Source organism: Spodoptera frugiperda, chromosome 25 (assembly GCF_023101765.2).
Source record: "Spodoptera frugiperda isolate SF20-4 chromosome 25, AGI-APGP_CSIRO_Sfru_2.0, whole genome shotgun sequence".
NCBI classification, from domain to species: domain Eukaryota; kingdom Metazoa; phylum Arthropoda; class Insecta; order Lepidoptera; family Noctuidae; genus Spodoptera; species Spodoptera frugiperda.
The window spans coordinates 6,930,773-6,949,146 of NC_064236.1; the positions used below are offsets into that span (position 1 = coordinate 6,930,773).

General features: G+C 36.0%; 2 protein-coding genes across 35 annotated transcripts in view; both read right to left on the minus strand.

The window, feature by feature from the left end:
• The window catches only part of LOC118263000 (protein grindelwald), a 35,560-nt gene extending 31,183 nt beyond the window's left edge, over positions 1–4,377 (minus strand). The window contains exon 1 of one of the 2 annotated variants that reach the window (XM_035574854.2): positions 4,124–4,377. The gene's annotated coding sequence lies outside the window, so the exon portion shown is untranslated. The remainder of the gene's footprint in view (positions 1–4,123) is intronic. The other variant, XM_035574768.2, reaches the window with a different exon arrangement.
• A 2,565-nt stretch (positions 4,378–6,942) lies between these two features.
• The window catches only part of LOC118261937 (period circadian protein), a 33,497-nt gene continuing 22,065 nt past the window's right edge, over positions 6,943–18,374 (minus strand). For 3 of the 33 annotated variants that reach the window (XM_035573111.2, XM_035573031.2, XM_035573657.2), the window contains 17 exons: positions 17,870–17,988; positions 17,144–17,239; positions 16,573–16,725; positions 16,102–16,297; positions 15,333–15,510; positions 14,696–14,833; positions 14,446–14,553; positions 14,029–14,192; positions 12,993–13,139; positions 12,232–12,321; positions 11,643–11,702; positions 11,175–11,381; positions 10,684–10,773; positions 10,484–10,585; positions 10,133–10,267; positions 9,745–9,798; positions 6,943–9,412 (listed from right to left, as the gene is read on the minus strand). In XM_035573111.2, the coding sequence (XP_035429004.2) occupies positions 9,290–9,412; positions 9,745–9,798; positions 10,133–10,267; positions 10,484–10,585; positions 10,684–10,773; positions 11,175–11,381; positions 11,643–11,702; positions 12,232–12,321; positions 12,993–13,139; positions 14,029–14,192; positions 14,446–14,553; positions 14,696–14,833; positions 15,333–15,510; positions 16,102–16,297; positions 16,573–16,725; positions 17,144–17,239; positions 17,870–17,988 (2,160 nt within the window). In that variant the 3' untranslated portion in view covers positions 6,943–9,289. The remainder of the gene's footprint in view (positions 9,413–9,744; positions 9,799–10,132; positions 10,268–10,483; positions 10,586–10,683; positions 10,774–11,174; positions 11,382–11,642; positions 11,703–12,231; positions 12,322–12,992; positions 13,140–14,028; positions 14,193–14,445; positions 14,554–14,695; positions 14,834–15,332; positions 15,511–16,101; positions 16,298–16,572; positions 16,726–17,143; positions 17,240–17,869; positions 17,989–18,374) is intronic. The other 30 variants (XM_050704427.1, XM_035573267.2, XM_035574562.2 and 27 more) reach the window with 27 other exon arrangements.

An 18,374-nucleotide genomic window follows, 5' to 3' on the forward strand; every position in this document is an offset into this window, starting at 1 on the left:
GTTGCAGTGGTCGCACCATACAGGGTGGTTGTCAAACAAATTATGGAAGGGTAATTTTGTTAGGAAATACCCCATTGCAATTTAAAGGTAGGAATTGTAAATGTCAGGAGGGCTTGGAGAGACATTTACGGTGAACCTACCTCAAGTTTATAAATATTAGAGCAGAGAGAATATGTCAGACGGAGTACCTCAGGGCACGTAACTTACGATTTGATTACACCTATTACACCTAATATTTCCAGCAACTACCTCGTAATCTTCAGTATTCTATAATGCTTATGTAAGTTCGTTGAACTAGCAGTTGCTTACCAACTTATGTTCTATGTTTCTATCTGATGTAGATTCTCTTAACGAAAAAACTGCTACGATTGAGACTATGGTTTTCAATACGCTTTGCTGGTTTGGGAAAGGTAGGGAACTATCAAGGGAAAGATACATAGATTGTGTAAAGATTGTTGTGAACGATAAGGAGTTTGTGATAGAGTAAAATTGGTATAAGAACAGAAAACAGAAGAAGAAGACTTCTATGGTAGTGGCATTGAATCCAGCGAATCGACACCTATGTTTCATAGAAAATTATTGAAACTAACATCTTAGGTACAATACATCATTGACTTAAACTAGAATTTCATTACTAAAATCAGTTTTCTATACAAATATCTTATCCCCGTATCTATCAAGTATTTTGTCAGCGACGATACTCCTATGCAACCTAACGTCATTATAGAAATGAATATCTTATAAGTAAAGTAAAATAACCACGCTAGTTTCCATCACATTCAATATTAATAAACTCATTTGCCTTCGACTTGTATTTTAAATATTTTAAACTAACAATGCATTTTTCTATAGGGCACTGTTTACCCTTTTGTCGTAATTTGTTTTGTAAAATGAAGGCCATGTGCCAAGAAACCCACGCATGGGGTTCCATAATTGAACCTACGGTGAAGGGTTAATTTGTAACTAGTAGTATTGAAATTGGAGCCTAATTGCAAAGCTAATAATGGTAAAGGGGAACAGAAAAAGAAATTCGATAATATTGATGAACAAATGAACTTTATCAATCACCCTACCCTAAACCTCTTTACTAAAAGTTACTTAGCGTGATGTAGCACCTAAACTACCCCTTAGTTGTAGGTATGTAGGTATATAGTACCTACACAGGGTTAAACCTACGTAAGGTGTCACTTATAGGTTAGTCATAACCAAAAGTCGTTAAAATGACATCTTATAATTTGGGCGATGTTGGTGAAAACAGGCATCGGTATTTTATTCCGTAATTACTTGCACAGATTCATTTCAAAACTAACTTATGAAACAAAATCAAGTACGATATACAAATGACGTTAAGAAATTAATACTACTTTTACCTATATTCATAAAAGTAGCCAATGAGGAAAATATTAGTAACTCTCAAGAATTATTATTAACTTTAAAAATACCAGTTGTTTACGACGAAAAACGCTCATACCCTTCTCCGTGTGAGAAAAGGCTTATATACTTATAAGCTGATGCTATGAAAAACGAGTTAAGACTGCAGTGAACAATGTCTGTAAGAACCCACAAACCAACAATCAAGAAAAAGAATCATCAATAACCAAGTAATCACAAATAAAGCCCTTAAAGTGTAGGTCGTACTGACCTTCATTTGACTTCTTAAAATTTAAATGCCGTTGAAAAAGTTTACTCTTCATAACTGAGAAGAAAAGTATTGTTTTCCTGGGAGGCAGACGTACATGTTATATATAAGGCTTTATTTGTGGCGGTTAGAAGGGTGCAGAAGTGACAATACACCGAAATTAAAGCAGAAGTACGGAATCTTTTTACAAAGTTTGTCATACATTTTCATTTTTTCGTTATAATTCAAATTCGAAATTATTCTATTACCTATAACTAAACTCTGTTCTACAATTTCTGTCTACAATAAAAAATAATAAAGTAATAAAAAAACAATCTCGTGAATGTGAGGAATCAAGATTTATAGTTACACTGGTGTTATTATAAAAACTACGTCGTTATCATTTCAAAGAAAAACATTAGAACCTTGGAGAATGATATTATTAATCTGTGCATCATTAGCACACCCATTATCATTAGTTGTAGCCCGGTTGGAGGTATCATTGGCCTGATCTTCGTGGGCTATTTTTAAAGGGGGGTAAATCATCTAATTCCTTCTCCTGCCTTGGGTGAGACAAGAGGCAGTGTCAGACTCTTACTGACTAAAAACCACCCCGAACCTACTACCTACTGCTTTTCGAGCCGGAGCCTCGGTAAACCCGCTAGGTAGTCCGCAGCAATTAATAAGTTTATTTGTTGGGTTTTCCTAATTTATAAATTAATTGGTTAAACTTTTTAACGTAGGTTTAGATCGATTATTAGTAGTTATTAGTTACATTTAAAATAGAACAAGTGTGTTCCCAACGTTTTTTGGTCTAAAACAAGTTAATTCGGGACCCACCTTAAAGAAATTTATCCGATATTATTATGAATATATTAAACTAAGTATGAAACGGTTACATAATTGGTGCGTGGTTTTTTTAAACAAGACGCCACTGAGTCATGCCTCACAACCCCTAGATTGAGAAACCTACAGAAGTGTAGAGCGGACCTGGTATAAATTCTGAATAAGCACTCAAACTAAATGCTGCATCCTAGGACTTATTCTGCCCGACACTCGTAAACTCGATTGCCGTCCAACAGTAGACTCAGCCCAAGAGTCAGTTTATATCTTCGCAAAACGGAAGTCTAGTAGCATCACAAATAATGAATCATATTAATTTCCTAGTACCGAAATTATTGGCTTCTTAAAACAATGTGTTTAACCAAACTCTCTAGTTTTATTCAACCTTGTGACTTGTTTCCTTCAAAGTTACCAAAAGTAAGTTTAAAATAAAGACCATGCTCTTTGACATTAAACTGCAATCAATTATCTGTAAAGCTAGCTTAGTTAAATAATATAAATAAATATATTTTATGTTATGAATTGCATTTTAGCAGGCCGCAGACATTCCTGTACCCGGAACATAGAATCTGATGTTCGTAATCTCCATAAAAAGCAAACTGCGCCGGTGACTCCAGACTCTAGAGTAACTAATACAACGGTCTAATCAAGGTTGTTAAACAGATAAAGTGCTAATATTACACCCGTACTCTGGTCTAATTAGCTTAGGATCATTATCCCGCAAAGACATTTAATGATTACTTAAACTATTCCTTAGTAACGATTTTATATCGAAAACAATTACTAAGGACTGTGTTAAATTACCATTATATGAAGTACAGTTAGTACTCAGAGGAGTACCTACAGCGGTAAAACTTATGTTGGGAATATACTTGGGTAGGTAACTAGGTACTAAGTAAAGCAGTGCTTCATTCATCACATATTTTTCTTCTCGTTGAGATGGATTGATTCGTGTTTGTGCCTTTTGATTTCGTTTTTACTATTTTAACATGGTTTTATCAAAAATAGGACATTTACAGTCTAGTGTTTTCAAGACACAAATCTGATGTAACGTTATCCAAATTAAAAGTAGGACGACAAGTTTTTAAGCGGGACACGCCAAGGACTTGTTAAAAACGTTATTTCAAATCCAAACATTCAATGTAACATGCGCAATACATTTTAAATGACATATTCTGATGGGGAATCCCTATGAGATGGGGTAGTCATTGCATTCGTGATTCTTGGTAAGTAATTACTTATGGACTGTGACAAAACGTTTATGAAGTTAACAATTCAAGTAGCAGACCATAAAAGTACAAGGCGAGTACCTTGATAACTGTGATGTCACGATATTTAACAAAGCCAGTAAAAAAACTTGCACCACTAACTTAACTTCTGTAGTTATTTTTTTCGCAGTATTTCGCAGATTAGTCATCGACCAAATGATGGATCGTAACGCTGAGATGTTTTGTAAATCGCAAATCTGCTTGTGTTATTCGGGATTTAATTATAATCATACCACCTTTAGAAAGTTATTTATCGGAAATATAATTCTATAGGTAAATACACAGAAATTCAAAACAGAGAAGCCGTTTCTAGGTATTACTACGTTCTTCCTTAACGAATACGAATACATAGGCGACAGTCTCACCATAATACATGTAGTAGCAAAGTACCAACCTTCGAGAAAATGGATAAAATGTATCCTTCACGCTGTTCAACTAACTGCACTTGTTAAACTAACTACAAAGTTAAGGCTCACCTTATAACACTGCCGACATTATGCCTCGTACAAAACCAATCACAAACACTGAGCCAAACTTTCTAAATTTAAAAATTTGAAGCGCTGTTCAAAGCCTTCGCAGGCTCGGCGGCCAATCGCGGAGGTGGGTGACGGAATGTGACTCTTGCGCAGGTAGAGGCGCGCGTGTTGTAAACCTGCGTTTGTGTGAGTGAATGTAAGTAACAGTGTAACGATATGCCCGTTGATAATGTGAGTGACGTAGCGAAACATTAAACTCTGACGTTTTAAAAACTTCCGAGGCGCATGGGTAGCTCCCATCGAGCTGTGAAGCAGAAGTGATTATATCTTTTTTGTAAATAGATAACAGTGCGCCGTGTTTTACACTGCACCTGTGTATGTTTGACGGATGTTATGGAACAGTATCTTATTTAGGTAATGAACATTCAACTTGCCTTGTACCGTAACTTAAGACTCGATTGCGGATTGTCAGGAATAAGCCTCGTTATTTAAGATTATGGCTTAGAATGTGTGGTTAATACTTACTACATAATGTTTTAAAACCTAGGTAAATGTGGCAAAAACAAAAACACTTCTGTGTAGAAAATGTCTTGAAATAAATAAGTGGGTAAGTTACCTATAGCTTGGTATGGTAAGTAGGTATAGTGAGGTGGTCTATGGAGCTTAACAGTTAAACGAGTTAGGTACAAATAAAATACCACGTGACCTAAATTTAAGACCTAAATCTAAGGGAATCGAAGTGGGTGCCAATCCAATCACTGTAGCCATTAAGTAATGGTCTTACATAATCTTGGAGTGGAGTGATGCGATTGGGACATGAAATCCAATATGGGAAAACGTTTCAGATGGTCTCTATATGAGCGGGCTTATAGAGTGGTTTTTAGTCAGTAAGTATGATACTGGCTCTCGCTTCACCCAAGGTAGGAGAAGCTGGACGATTTTCCCCCCTTAAAAAAATTGTCGTGTCGAACAGGGAAGAGCTACTCCCACAATATATCTGTCTGTCATGTTAGAATCAAAAGAGCATGACATGTTACTGCATAATCTAGTAGGTGATAATTTCGGATGGGGAAAGGTTAGATTATGGTGTGTAATAATACATAGGCCACTTTTAATCCCACGGGAACACGGTTGAATCCGCCGGCAGAAGCTAATGAATTCATATAGGCACTCAAGTTTTTCTTGTTTTCAAGCTAAAACATGAAACATAGTTAAATTGTTGATTGAGACTATTGAGTAAAAGTACCTAAAGGCTTTTATAATTATCTAGTAGGTAGGTAGGTAGTATTCATTTACAGCTTCAACACCTAACTTATCCACTTCTTGTAAAATATACATTGGCAAGGTATTCCACTCCTTAGCGGTTCTTAGAAGAGAAGTGCTTAGTGCGAATTGTTCAATACAACAGCTGCTATCAGCGGTAGTCTATTGTTTGGCTACATCTACAATGATGAGAAAGGCTGATAATAATCATAATATTGTGCAATTCCTTTGGACACTTACCGTATTGTCAAGTATTTAGATCATCATCATCGTCATCAGCAGCAGCCCATGAAAGTCCACTGCTAGACTATGGACCTCCTCAACAAAAGAGGGAATTGCCTCGCCACTATCTCCACGCTTGGCAAATGGGTTGGAGATTGCAGTTTTACAAAAGAATCAAGTTTATCAGATATCATTGATGTCCAGTCTTTGTCAAAATGTACATAATGTAATGTTTAGTTTACGCTCACGAATTCCACAAGGTTGGGATGAAACAATTTCCTAAACTTCTCAATTCAGATCCTAAACCACATTTTTGTGTATTAAGCAAATTATCGTTCCGAACAGGAATCGGACCTGCGACACAATAAATTTGCATTTAGGAAATAGGTAACAAACCACTCCCCTCTCTATTTTCCTTCTAGCAGTCCCATACTATAAAAACTTTGCCAATTGTTCACATTTTAATGTGCCATTTTCTGAGCGGTTATAACCTATCTACACCTTTTTACTAATAATATCATTGGGCAGGGCAGTTTTTGTGTCACAGTGTACAATCACATTATGGCATCTCCTCTTTGTGCTTGCTTTATGCCCCACACAACAATCATACCATAAAATCCATCCACTTGGACGTAAAGGAAAGACAAGTGAACACTCTCTCGTATTTATCATATGGAGTGAGGTCTGTGGTAAGGTATTGAAGGGATAATTAGAAAGAAACACGTTTTGATAGCTACAAGTCTCATTCATCATCTCTTAACAAAAATCCCTTCAAAAACATTCTGTAAAAACTAGCTAAGACTAATGAAGTTGCTTGTATATCTCTAAAAAATAATGAAATCTATACAAAGTCGTGGCAAGACAAAGGTTCATTATTAAACATTTATTATTATAGTGAACGACTGCCTCTGTGGTCTAGTGGTCGCAAGTGCGACTGCCGCTTTTCAATCAATTTCTCAGCACGGGGTCTGGAATTGTGCCCAGTATATGGCAATAGGCTCACCCCCTATTACATGAGACTTAAAACACAAATGGTGAAAAGTGGGTGTACATTGTATAGCGGCATTACGTGCCATAATGTGTACCACTTCGGGAATAAAAGGTGTTACGTTGCGTATTATAGTTAATGTGATATGATCGTTAAACATTCATTATACGTTAGTGGGTACAATTCAACGGCGAAGTCACACAACCGAATATAGACACACAACATAATATTACAGTACTAAACTACAATAAAACACAATAAGTATTCACTTTCCAATCATTTATTTCACAGAAATGTCATATTTTGGTGAATTATTCGTAACATTTAATTTTCTTCATAATGTAATTAATTAATTTAAAAATAATAAGCAACATCAATAAAGTAGAAGCCAACTCGTAATAATTAGCGAATAAAATTAATTACTTAATGGCAATGATTTTAAGAAAATTGTAATTCTTCTTCCTTCCCTTATAAGCGTTAGTAATCTAAATTAGAAAGAAGAGTCAAAAGTGGTAAACGTCAAATTACGATACATCTAAAGGGAACTAGAATTGACCATTCAAAATACCGCTTTTAAACTAACTTTACTCCGCTAGTTAAATTGAAATTACGAATAAAATTACTGGTAATATTCAACATTTCTTTCTGTTTTTATGTGACGAAAATGGCAGGATAATTACCACGCACAAGATAAAAATAAAAAGAAACATCTTTGCATATAATTAACTATGTATTCAACTATAAAACAGCATGAATACTATATGTCAACTTAAATATAAAAATCTTTTATACGTCTCTATCAGAAACGAATAATTTAAATTTAACGTAATAATAAACACCAACTTATTGTAATCGTTAGTGCGCAAATAATATTTACAAATAACTATCGTATCAAACTTAACATTAATCACACTTACAGCATATTTTAACTAGGACTAAGGTAACTATGGAGTTACCTATTCTGTCTGTTCTGATTCTAAACATAGGAATGAATGCCTCATTTAAGTATTTCAAATTTCTATAAGCTAAATCAAAAATTTGGTAACCTTGGCATTTAAAGACCGCACGAACAAATTCATAATTTTTAAAATTTCTCTGAATAAAAAAAATATATCTTACTGTACAAAACTAGACTCTCAACACATTAAAATCTCATTAATTCATCAATCACATACCATTTATAATAAATGCATTATGTAAATTTAATTACAAACTCGTTTCAGATATAAAGAGATATCTCAAAAAGACTTTTATTCTTTTAGTAGGAAATACTAAACAAAAGTTGATAATGTCAAAACCCTGCACGGACTTTTGCCAACAACATATTAACACAACATACTCTAACAACTGTTTAAAACAAAATAAAATCTATTTTTGTAATGTTGATCGATTAAATTCACACTGAACAATAGTTTAAAGATCGATTCTAAGGCACCTGTTACGATGATGAGTTTATTTTAACACTTTTGTTTCATAAAATAAAATTAACACACAAAATAATCATTCGATAACGTAAAAATAACCAATTAAGTATACAACAAATGATAAAGTCGCTGAAACCTGACAATTCTTTCATATCACATTACGTTCAAGTCAGTCCAGCTATTTATTTTATTTATTTATTCCAAATGCATAAATAGGACAACGCACAACCAACATAGCAATGTCTTGCGTAATCCAGTAAAGGCAATAAGTCTTTGACTGTAAGTATAATTCAGTAAACATAACGCTCGTATACATATATAATTATGTGTATAAATATACTTATGAAAATATAATATTTGATTCTGATTCATGATAATACTTTACCCTGTTAAAATACTTTATAAGCCATTGTGAGCAACTGAGCACCAAACGGAATGTTAAGAGAACTAAGGATACAATAAGCGCTCAAATTGAGTTCACTGGTTTTTGGTACCCCGATATAACAATATAATTTACTCATTTACATTAAATGACGTATATAATCATATATATATATATAAATCTCTTTTCATCTAGTTGTACTACCTACTATCTGTAATAGGAATTTGTGTATCACAGACTAGAATAGGTTTAACAAATTAAACTCGTATTCTTAACATTCCCAAAGTAACTCACGTTTACATAAACAATTTTACAATTCAGTATTAGAATTTGTGTCATAAAATACAAGCAAAAAATAACACACGCAACAAAAATAATTCAATTTACATATTTATCAATTAAGCAAAGTATTCTACGATCACTATTATTTGGTGCTAATGGCAGTCGATACAGAGGATAAACGTAACTCAGATACTTAAGTAACTATATTGGAATCACACCACACGACGACTGCATTCAAGTTAACTCGAGAACTGAATGAGATCTGGGTCCGAAGACACGAGCACAAGCACGATGTCTTCATCGTAGAACGAAGGTCCGTCAAACACACAGCTACGACACATGTCCAAACTTACACTCACCTATATGTCTATTTACGAATATTTGAAGTTTAACATTCCCTGAACCGTCGTGAGTATATCATGACGCTTAAATGCAAATTAATATACTATTATTGTGCATTGCTACGACATAACGTGACGAGGGAGACGGAGACCTTGCGACTAGACCTTGGACGGTCCTTAATTTAACAAGTGGACGAGCTGGATGCCTCTCCTCCTTCTACTGCGTCTTCTGGGGGCGGCGGCAAGGGCGCATCCTCTTCGTAAATCATAACTAACTTGCTGTACTCCCGTTTCCTGCGTGAAGTCTGTGAAAAGTTACAATTGTCAATATTAATGTAAAGCTACTTCATAAACTATTATAACATAAATGGACATTAGAAGGAAACAAATTGGCAGAAAATCTATATTGAGTACGAAATAAGTAATAATTGTTAGAGAGCAGTACTAAGCATGATTGGTGCTTAAAAATTAAATTTCATAACTCTTTACATGAAAGTGAAGTGATGAAGGAATGACAAAATATTATGTGTTGCCATTTTTTGACATTTTGTGGAAACGTATGAGTTATTACAATGACATTTCACAATTAAATAATTTTATCTTCATGTTTGGACCATGTATAATAAAATATTCTAACCGTATGTCTCTTTCCTTCGCTTCTTCCAGAAGTTGAGGCTCTGTTAGAAGCATGCTAGCCAAAAGAAAAAACAGTATTTAGTAGTCTTAAGACATTAGCAAAGGCAAGCTTATTTAGCAGCATATTTTGCGTAAAAATTGCCAAATTGTATCGTGAGATGTACGATCGGATGATCGTCGATCTGCTTTCATTGTACGGTTAGAACTGCATAATAAGAATATAATATTGAAATGCCCAAAATGTAAACCTTCTTAGTGTCGTTGCCCGTTGACAGAAAATTAATGCCAAGTGGTGTTTTAAGAATCTAAATATTTAAGAATTTAAAAATTTATTTTGTTAGCAAGCTGGATAGAACTACAGATTGCGTTTACTGAGAATTGATTCTAACCTTTGTAACGGTGGTTGTTTCTTCGCCGGAACTACTTGAACTAGTGATACCTTCCTCCAAGGTCAGCCTCGCGGCAGCACCTTCTAATTGGAGGTCTAGGTATAACTGGCTCAGCTGCTCGTTCACCAGAGAAGGCTGGAAATAATATAGTTTTATAATTATAATCGTTATTGGACCAAAAATACATTTTATTTTAGTATTTTTACAGTCAGCACAGCAAGTCAACTTACTCCAATCTATCATCCTTTTTCATTAGATTTCTGACTTTATATCAAAACAATAAGGTTGAAAGTAGTAGATTGGTATAATTGCATTATGTGTTTTATTTAACTATATATTTGTAAAACCAACCTGTTCCAGAGTTTTCATCTTCTGTTTGTCGGAGGACAAAGTCTCCTCCATAGACTTGGTAAGGATTTGGTACTTGTAGACTAACTCTGACGTCACGCAAACCTGAAAAGTGCATTGTTCAATTAGTTCGTTGGTTCATACTCTAAGTGTGGAAAGCAAAAATATAAATATAATGTTTCAGTTTAAGTAAAGAGCTGTACCTGTTCCAGCCATGGCGGTTCCATTTTCCTCCTGGCAACCTTCTTCGTTGGATGAGATAAATGGTATGAAGATGTCAGATTTAGGGGGCTCTGAAATAATATTCTTTTTTATTGTCTGAATAAACAAAAAGAAAAGAAAAATAATATATCAGTAATAGCAAAATTAGATACACCCTCATAACAAATCTTAGTGACCTGCAAAAAATGAACAATAATATGTGTAGAACTACGACAACTCATGATCCTAATATGTTCGAGCCTGATCTGATGAACTGTCGACGACGTCTAGTTTACGACTATGGAATTGCCTGAAATATTCTGTCTAAATGTCTGGGGAAGGGTAGTACGGAAGGGAAACAAGGTGCCACACTACTGGCTGTTGTGATAGGACGGGGCAACGATAAGTAGTATCAATGGTCATTAGATCTGCGGAAGGAGCTCATGTAAATCAATGAACTTCGGCTGAGAAGCTGATGTAAAGCGATATTTACCCTAGCTTGCTTGTCCTTGCCATTCTTGCCGTCACCACTATCCTCGGCACTACCGGACTCAGTCTTAAAAAAGGAAGAGTAGAAGGACGAGTAGCTAGACTCTCCATCAGTCTTGTCGGGGGTCTCCTCGCTGTTGCCCAGCCGATTCAGCTTGCTGAGGCGACTCTCCCTGGCTGAAGGTGGAGTGTTCGGCACAGCCTCTGTGCTCTGAAGGGAAACACGTCATGTAGACATTGCCATAGATTTGTTCGCAGACAACATACAAGCTTATTCACATACTATTTTAAAATTCATTATTTATTCTATCAGTCAAATATAGTCTAGCTGACAAGGTTCATAGGTACAGCTTTTTAAGGTTTTTGTTTGCGTCCCCGGCATTACTTGTCAAGTAATGCTTTTAGAGGGTAATAAGTAAAATATATTGTTTGTATAAACTTGTGCCAAGCAGATGGATTGCTAAATTCATACCTGAGGTATAAGGCCGAGTCTAGGCCAATCCTGCCTCGACGAACGCGTAACCAAGTTAGGCTGTCGTAAGAACATTTATCATTACGGTTTATCAATAACCGCTAAATACAGTTAGAAAGGATCATTACAAACATATTACATATAATATATTGTTTGTGTCCTGGTCTGTGTAGGTCACTGTGTACCTAATGTTGTGGTCAATATTAAAAATAGTGTATCGTGTTTTTGATTATTTTAATCAATCACAATTCCTATTTGGCACGTCACAATAACACATCACAAGCGAACAGTTAAGCTGACACAAAATTCAAAATACACGTTCACATAACTGATATTTAAACATTAACAATAACTCCATTTAGTCCTTGACAGATAGAAACTGGAAGGTTGAATTGAGCAGTCTGACGTATCGACGGACCTGCCTCTCGTGAACGCTTCAAAAGCAATTACTTTTTAATTAAATAGTTACGCCACCACCTTCCTTGCACTGGGTAAGTCGAGAATATTTAGTAAAAGGGAAGAAAGAGTGACATATTAACTTAAAATAAGATGAATAGTTGCAAATATGAGCCACGAGTGCAGCTCTAACCTTAGCGCTCATACTGTTTGAAGATCTGATGTCAGTTGAGTATATCGTAGACTTCTCGTTCCCACTCTGACTTTTGTGCGTCCCCGACACCTACAAAAGCATTTAAAATGTGCAAAAGAAAAATCTACACGTTCCAACATAAAATATCAAGAAGCTGAGCATGCATAAAATAAATAAGCAGAGGGAGCTTACAAACTGAAAGAAACAAGACTGAGTAGTCGATTGCCATTATCATTACGCTATGTACAAGTGTGATCATTTATATTTGAGTAGATGTAATGGCAGTGAGGTGATCATTAAGTAACATACACCCCCGGCCAAATTATTAGGCGCACCCAGTCAATTTTAAGATCTATATAATTATATTTTTTAGATTTAAGTATATATATTTTGCAAATATAGAATTACAGTGCTAATGAATTCTTCCACAAAAAAGAATTTATCAACATTGTAATTCCACATTGAATTTGGAAAATAAATACAAATCCAAAACATATAATAAATTTCTTAATGAACAACAAATTGATATAGAAACAAGAGTGCGTCTAATAATGTGGCCACGGACTGTAGGTTAGTAAAGTGAAAGGACTGATAATGACGTTGAGTTGTGTATCACCGATGATCTCTTATTTCGACATCTACTTGAGATATACCATCGTCACCATCACAAGTAATCAAAATAAACAATCATTCTATGAGTAATGCAGTATCTGAATAGTACTGTTGACATAATTATGAACGCTAAGATTTTGTTGGCATACCCGATTCAACGCATTCGTAGATGAGTTACTATCTGCGCTGCCGTTGTCTGTTTTTGAAGATGTGCCTTGAGATTCTGCTCTTTTCTTGTCACGCCACACACCGCCTTGCACCTTACTTGGCCTCAATGTTAAACTGGGCTTACAAGCCTGTGCAGGTATTCAACAACGATGAGTTTATCTCGCCTCCGACGGCGAATCGGTTTACTAATAAATGTTATCCTACACTATGCCGAACAGCAGGTCAAACATGAGGAAGAAGCAAGGTTTCGGAAGAAAGATATCGAGTAATGTTTGATGTTATAGGAAACGTGCACGAACTTTACGTGGCAGCACAATAGCCGATACCGGAGACGTCTGCGGATAAAAAACACTTTCTGTAGCTGTTATCCTAACGTGACGTAACATTACCTATTTACCAAGTGTTAATTATTAATTTATATACATTCCAACAACCAATTCCCAAGTTCCCAAAATAGTCATATACATTCCAATTACCAATACTCTAGAAATAGAAAGATAAAGTAACCAATTTGTATTTTACACACATTTTTATAGACATTACATCGACTCGTGCACGCTCCCTATTCCGACTCCACGTTTATCTTTGTCGTTTTAAAATTCGCTTCAGATTTTGCCTTGCTCTTCTCAAAAACAAACCATTCAAGCAACTAGACATTAAAATAAAAATAAAATGTTTATTTACTTTGATATCCACTAGTGTAAAATACTTGCGATACAAATGTAAATCATTAATCATGAGTGAAGGACTCGTTCTAGCGCAGGAAACTTTCAAATGCCAGTAGCGAATGTTTGTGCGCGTTACGTGGATCAACAATAAGACTCCGGCGACGCACTCGAGTTGTATCGAAGTACCCCAACTATGTTAGGGGGTCGCACCATTCTAGCGAAATCATTTTGCTTGTGAACAAAACATTCAAAGCATTATAGTACAAATAAAATCAACGTGAGGTTCTTTCTAGATTGTGTAAAACACTAAAACTGTGCAAGTAAAAATTAGAGCTGGTTGATTGCATACCTCTTCGTAGTTACTGCTGGTCAACCCTAAAGGGTTCATTGTATTGGTGTACTGTTGCATGGACTGAGCCATCATGTGAGATTGCTGCATGGGGTAAGACATTTGTTGCGCCATTGGCGAGTACATGAACGGAGCTCCGTACATCGGCTGGCTGTACATCATCACTGTAAAAAAGAAAAACGAATAAGAATAACAAAATAGAAAAAATTTTAACCATAAGAACTTCTAACACTTCATTAAAATACTACTTCGATTTCTACCACAATTATAAATTGCGTCAAGCCGATTTAAACATCTAGACAACTCCACAGCTGACCTACTTCGAAAATCTCTCGGCGTTATCACTGACATCCTTTTTATTAAGATTTTTTTTGCGAATTCACCCTTACAAATAATAAATAAGAAACATAAACTTACTGGGTGCAGGGAACTGATGCTGGCTGCTAGAAGGAATGTGATGATGTCCTGAGCTTGTAGGCATCGGTTGCGGCGCGGCCGCCGGAGCGTAGTACATCGGGAACATGCCTGTAATACCATTCAAAATAACTTTAATTACAGAAGTTGATTAATGCTCTAATCTCTTAAAACTTAAAGAGTTCAAAGCAATTGATGAAAGGATTTTGTCTTTAAAAGCGTTTGAAGTGTTTCTTGAAGACTGGATATTCACCTGGCACCGCCGGCATAGTGTGCATGGCCTGCATAGGATGAGGCATGGGGCTCATTATAGACATCTGCTGAGGAATCCCTACGCCCAAGATGAACGTGTTCATATTGTTTGCAGGAGGGGTTGGCCAATGATTCGATGCTGTAATGATTTATACATAAAACTTATGATTATATTGATATTATTATTACACATAGCTATGTGTACAACACATAAACTAACTAACAATAAGGTAGAAATGATAAAGCACGCTATACTACGGTCCTATCTTCTTTGCACTTCTTATGCATTTCTTAAACTTCCATCAAACTCATGTCTTTTGGTTATACAAGCTTCTATACATATAGCACAGTACAGATATATTCATTCTTGAATGGAAAGTTTTACCAGCGTGATCTATGTGTATAGCTAAAAACTAATATACTGGATAGGCAGAAATAGCATGTAATGACGTCTAACACTGCAAGAATTATTTCTAGGTTTGCAATACGATTCAAATTCTAAAGCTTCTACAGCAAAAACTACGCTAGTAACTAAGTTACTTACTGAAATTCATAACCAATGCAAAATCTCCGAATCGAATCGATGAAATATAGGTTGTAGCTATAATAGCTAATACAAAACATGCAACATAATATACCTGTAGCCAACTGACCGACAGTTGTAGTGGTAATACTGGTGGATGGTTGGGCGACGGCCGCGTTGGTCGACAGCGTGCGTTTGTTGCGGCGCGCCTGACGCGGCGACGGGCAGTGGTGCTTGTGCGCGCCGGCATCAGCGTCCATCATTTTAGACGTACGCTTTACACCATGGGGCTGCTGTAAGTTTTAAAGTTAAAGATATATGAAATACTTTGTCCATATTTATACTCATATAGTGTACTCGTATAGGCGGCTTAGTTTACAAATGTATAATAACCCGCATATACTCCACAGATACAAAATAAATAATACTTATGATTGTGTAACATCAACTCTACAATAGTAGTCTGAGAAATGTAGTACTGTTATGTAACATTTCGCATATTATGTTATAGTTGTTTTACTAAAAGGGGCTAAACAAAATGAGGAAAATATGAGCACCCGTTCTTGATTATTCAATTGTGTAACCAACATGATCTGCGCCTTAGTTTTATTTATCTAGAATGCTAACATTTGGAGATGAGCTTTAATATGTTACACAACAAATTTGTAACGCCTCTGGTGTTTCAAGTGTTCATGGGCGACAGCGTTCGCTTACCATCAGGTGATCCGTATACTCGTGGAATAATCCATAAAAAATACACTAAAGATTGTAGAAGAGAATTAGAAACTGGTCAAGTTACAAACTATAATTAATCACATCTGACGCCGTACCGGACTTAACAGATCTTGTGAACAGTTAGAAGCTAGAATAGTAGAAGTAATTACCTGATGCTCGGTATTGGTGGCGCCAGCACTGGTAGGATGGTAGGACGCGTTACAGCGCGCCAAGTGCTCCTTCTTCTTCTTTCTAGTCTCATTCGAGTTCTTCTCCCTTTCCCCCTTACTGCTAGAACGAGTCTCTCTATGCATCTTCATTAACTCTTTTTCCATATCAGCATTATGCCTATTAAATTTAAACGATCTATAAGAAAAGTTTTTTCTGTACACAATATTCGCATAGTAAAAACAAATAGGACGGCACAGGTCAGTCAATAGATACATATATACTTATAGGAGAATTTATTTAGTCTCCCGTAACTGTAGACTACACTTTATTAATTTCTAATGCTTATAAACGCGAGTGGTTTAAGGGTTATAGATAAGAAAACAAGTCCCCAATAAGTATTGTTTGAATTTATTGGCAAATGTCTCTTAGTGCTTCAACGAGCAACCCTTGTTGTTGAAGTCTTTACTAACTTGCTAAGCAACGCCTCAGTGAGACGTATTGGTTGGTAGTCTCCGAGGGGCATCACGGGACTGTTACTGCCCATGACCATGCCGTTGGAATCTGACGAGCAGGTCATTTCCCCAGAGTCCCCCGAATGCTGCGCCATCGGAGACAGGCAATGACTGCAACAGAACAATACTTTGTAGCACTAGTTAACCCACTTAGCATTAGGGTCTACATTTATGTTTAGGCATCACCACATTTCTTGATGACGTATCTATTTGAGCAAACATTTTATTATTAAAAAAGTATATGTAAATTTACTCACTACTGGGTAAATAACAAACACGATAACATGCACGGCATTCTATCTTGCTAGTTATTACTCAGAAAAAGTTTGATACAAAACACAGGAGTTAATCTTAAACATAGACAGCAGCTCAAACCGATACCACACCGAAGTGAGGCTCCCTACTTTATTAAACAACGATCCTTGGGGAACTACATGATCTACCAGGGCAAAAATCATTCCATGATGAACATAAAATATATTTAAAACTACAGTATATAGTAGCCACATTACATAAGAAACACACGTACTTTATGATTGGTCTCGGATCTTTCAGTCCGAGAATGTTTTCGCCGGTGACCGTGTTGTAGTCCTCATAGGAGATAGGTTGGTGACTATCGAAATACCTGAACACAAATATAAAACAGTTACATTGTTACACTTTCACCTAGGCTTAACAATAATTTTGCTAACTAACTTGAAGTGGGACTTTGGCGGAGATGTATTCGCAAATTCGTAACTGAATATTATCAAGGAATTTCTAAGTGGGGCATGATATAATGCTGATAGTCAATCTTTAAAAGATTTTGTATTGACATGTTCGGAATGAACCAAACTGTCATAAAGTAGATGTTCAATTTATGCTCTGAACCCCACTTGAGGGGAAATCAGGTGCTTTACTTAGGGTATATTCTCATTAATTTCAAACCATTATTATGGCAGACTTGTTTGGATTCAACCAAACTGGCAAATGTGTAATAAGTATGCACCTTTGAACACCAATATGGGTGCTTTGCTTTGCTATGCACACATTTTGATTGGTTTGATATTATCATCACCAAACATTTAGTTCAAGAAAACGGCTTGTTTCACAATGTCTGGATAGCCATTATGTACCAGTTTATGAATGTGGAACGTCAGTTGTATGAAGTATGTGCCACATTAGTTCATCGGGTACTTTATACATATTAGGATGGCGAATCAGGGACTACGCTACGCTCACAAATCATGGTCCAATACACGTGAGAACATCTTACCTCTGCAGCGTTTCATTATAGTTCAGTTGGTTGTAACTCAACGGAGTCTCAGTGCTAGACTTGCTATCATAATAGTCATGGTGTGGGGAAATCCCACCAAGCATCACCGAGTCCCTTTCCTGTAAAGAAGAAAACGTTTGAAGAATAAAATTGATTGAAATAAGTACAATTCAATTTTATCGGATGATATGCTACCTCACGCCTTTTATCGTAGGCAGATGTACACATTACGGCACCTGTCGCTATACAATGTTCACCCGCTTTCCGCCATTTGTGTTATAAGTCCCATGCAATAGGGAGTTGCCATACACTTGGTACAATTCCAGACTCCTTGCTACTACTGAGACATTTTCGAAAAACCGAAAAACCCAATAAAACTTTTGTCTGACCCGAGAATTGAACCCGAGATCCCTTGTCCGGGTACGGCAGTCGTACTTGCGAACACTCGACCAATGAAGGAGAAGATTACTTGCACTTAAGAAATAAAAAATCTTAATACTCAAAA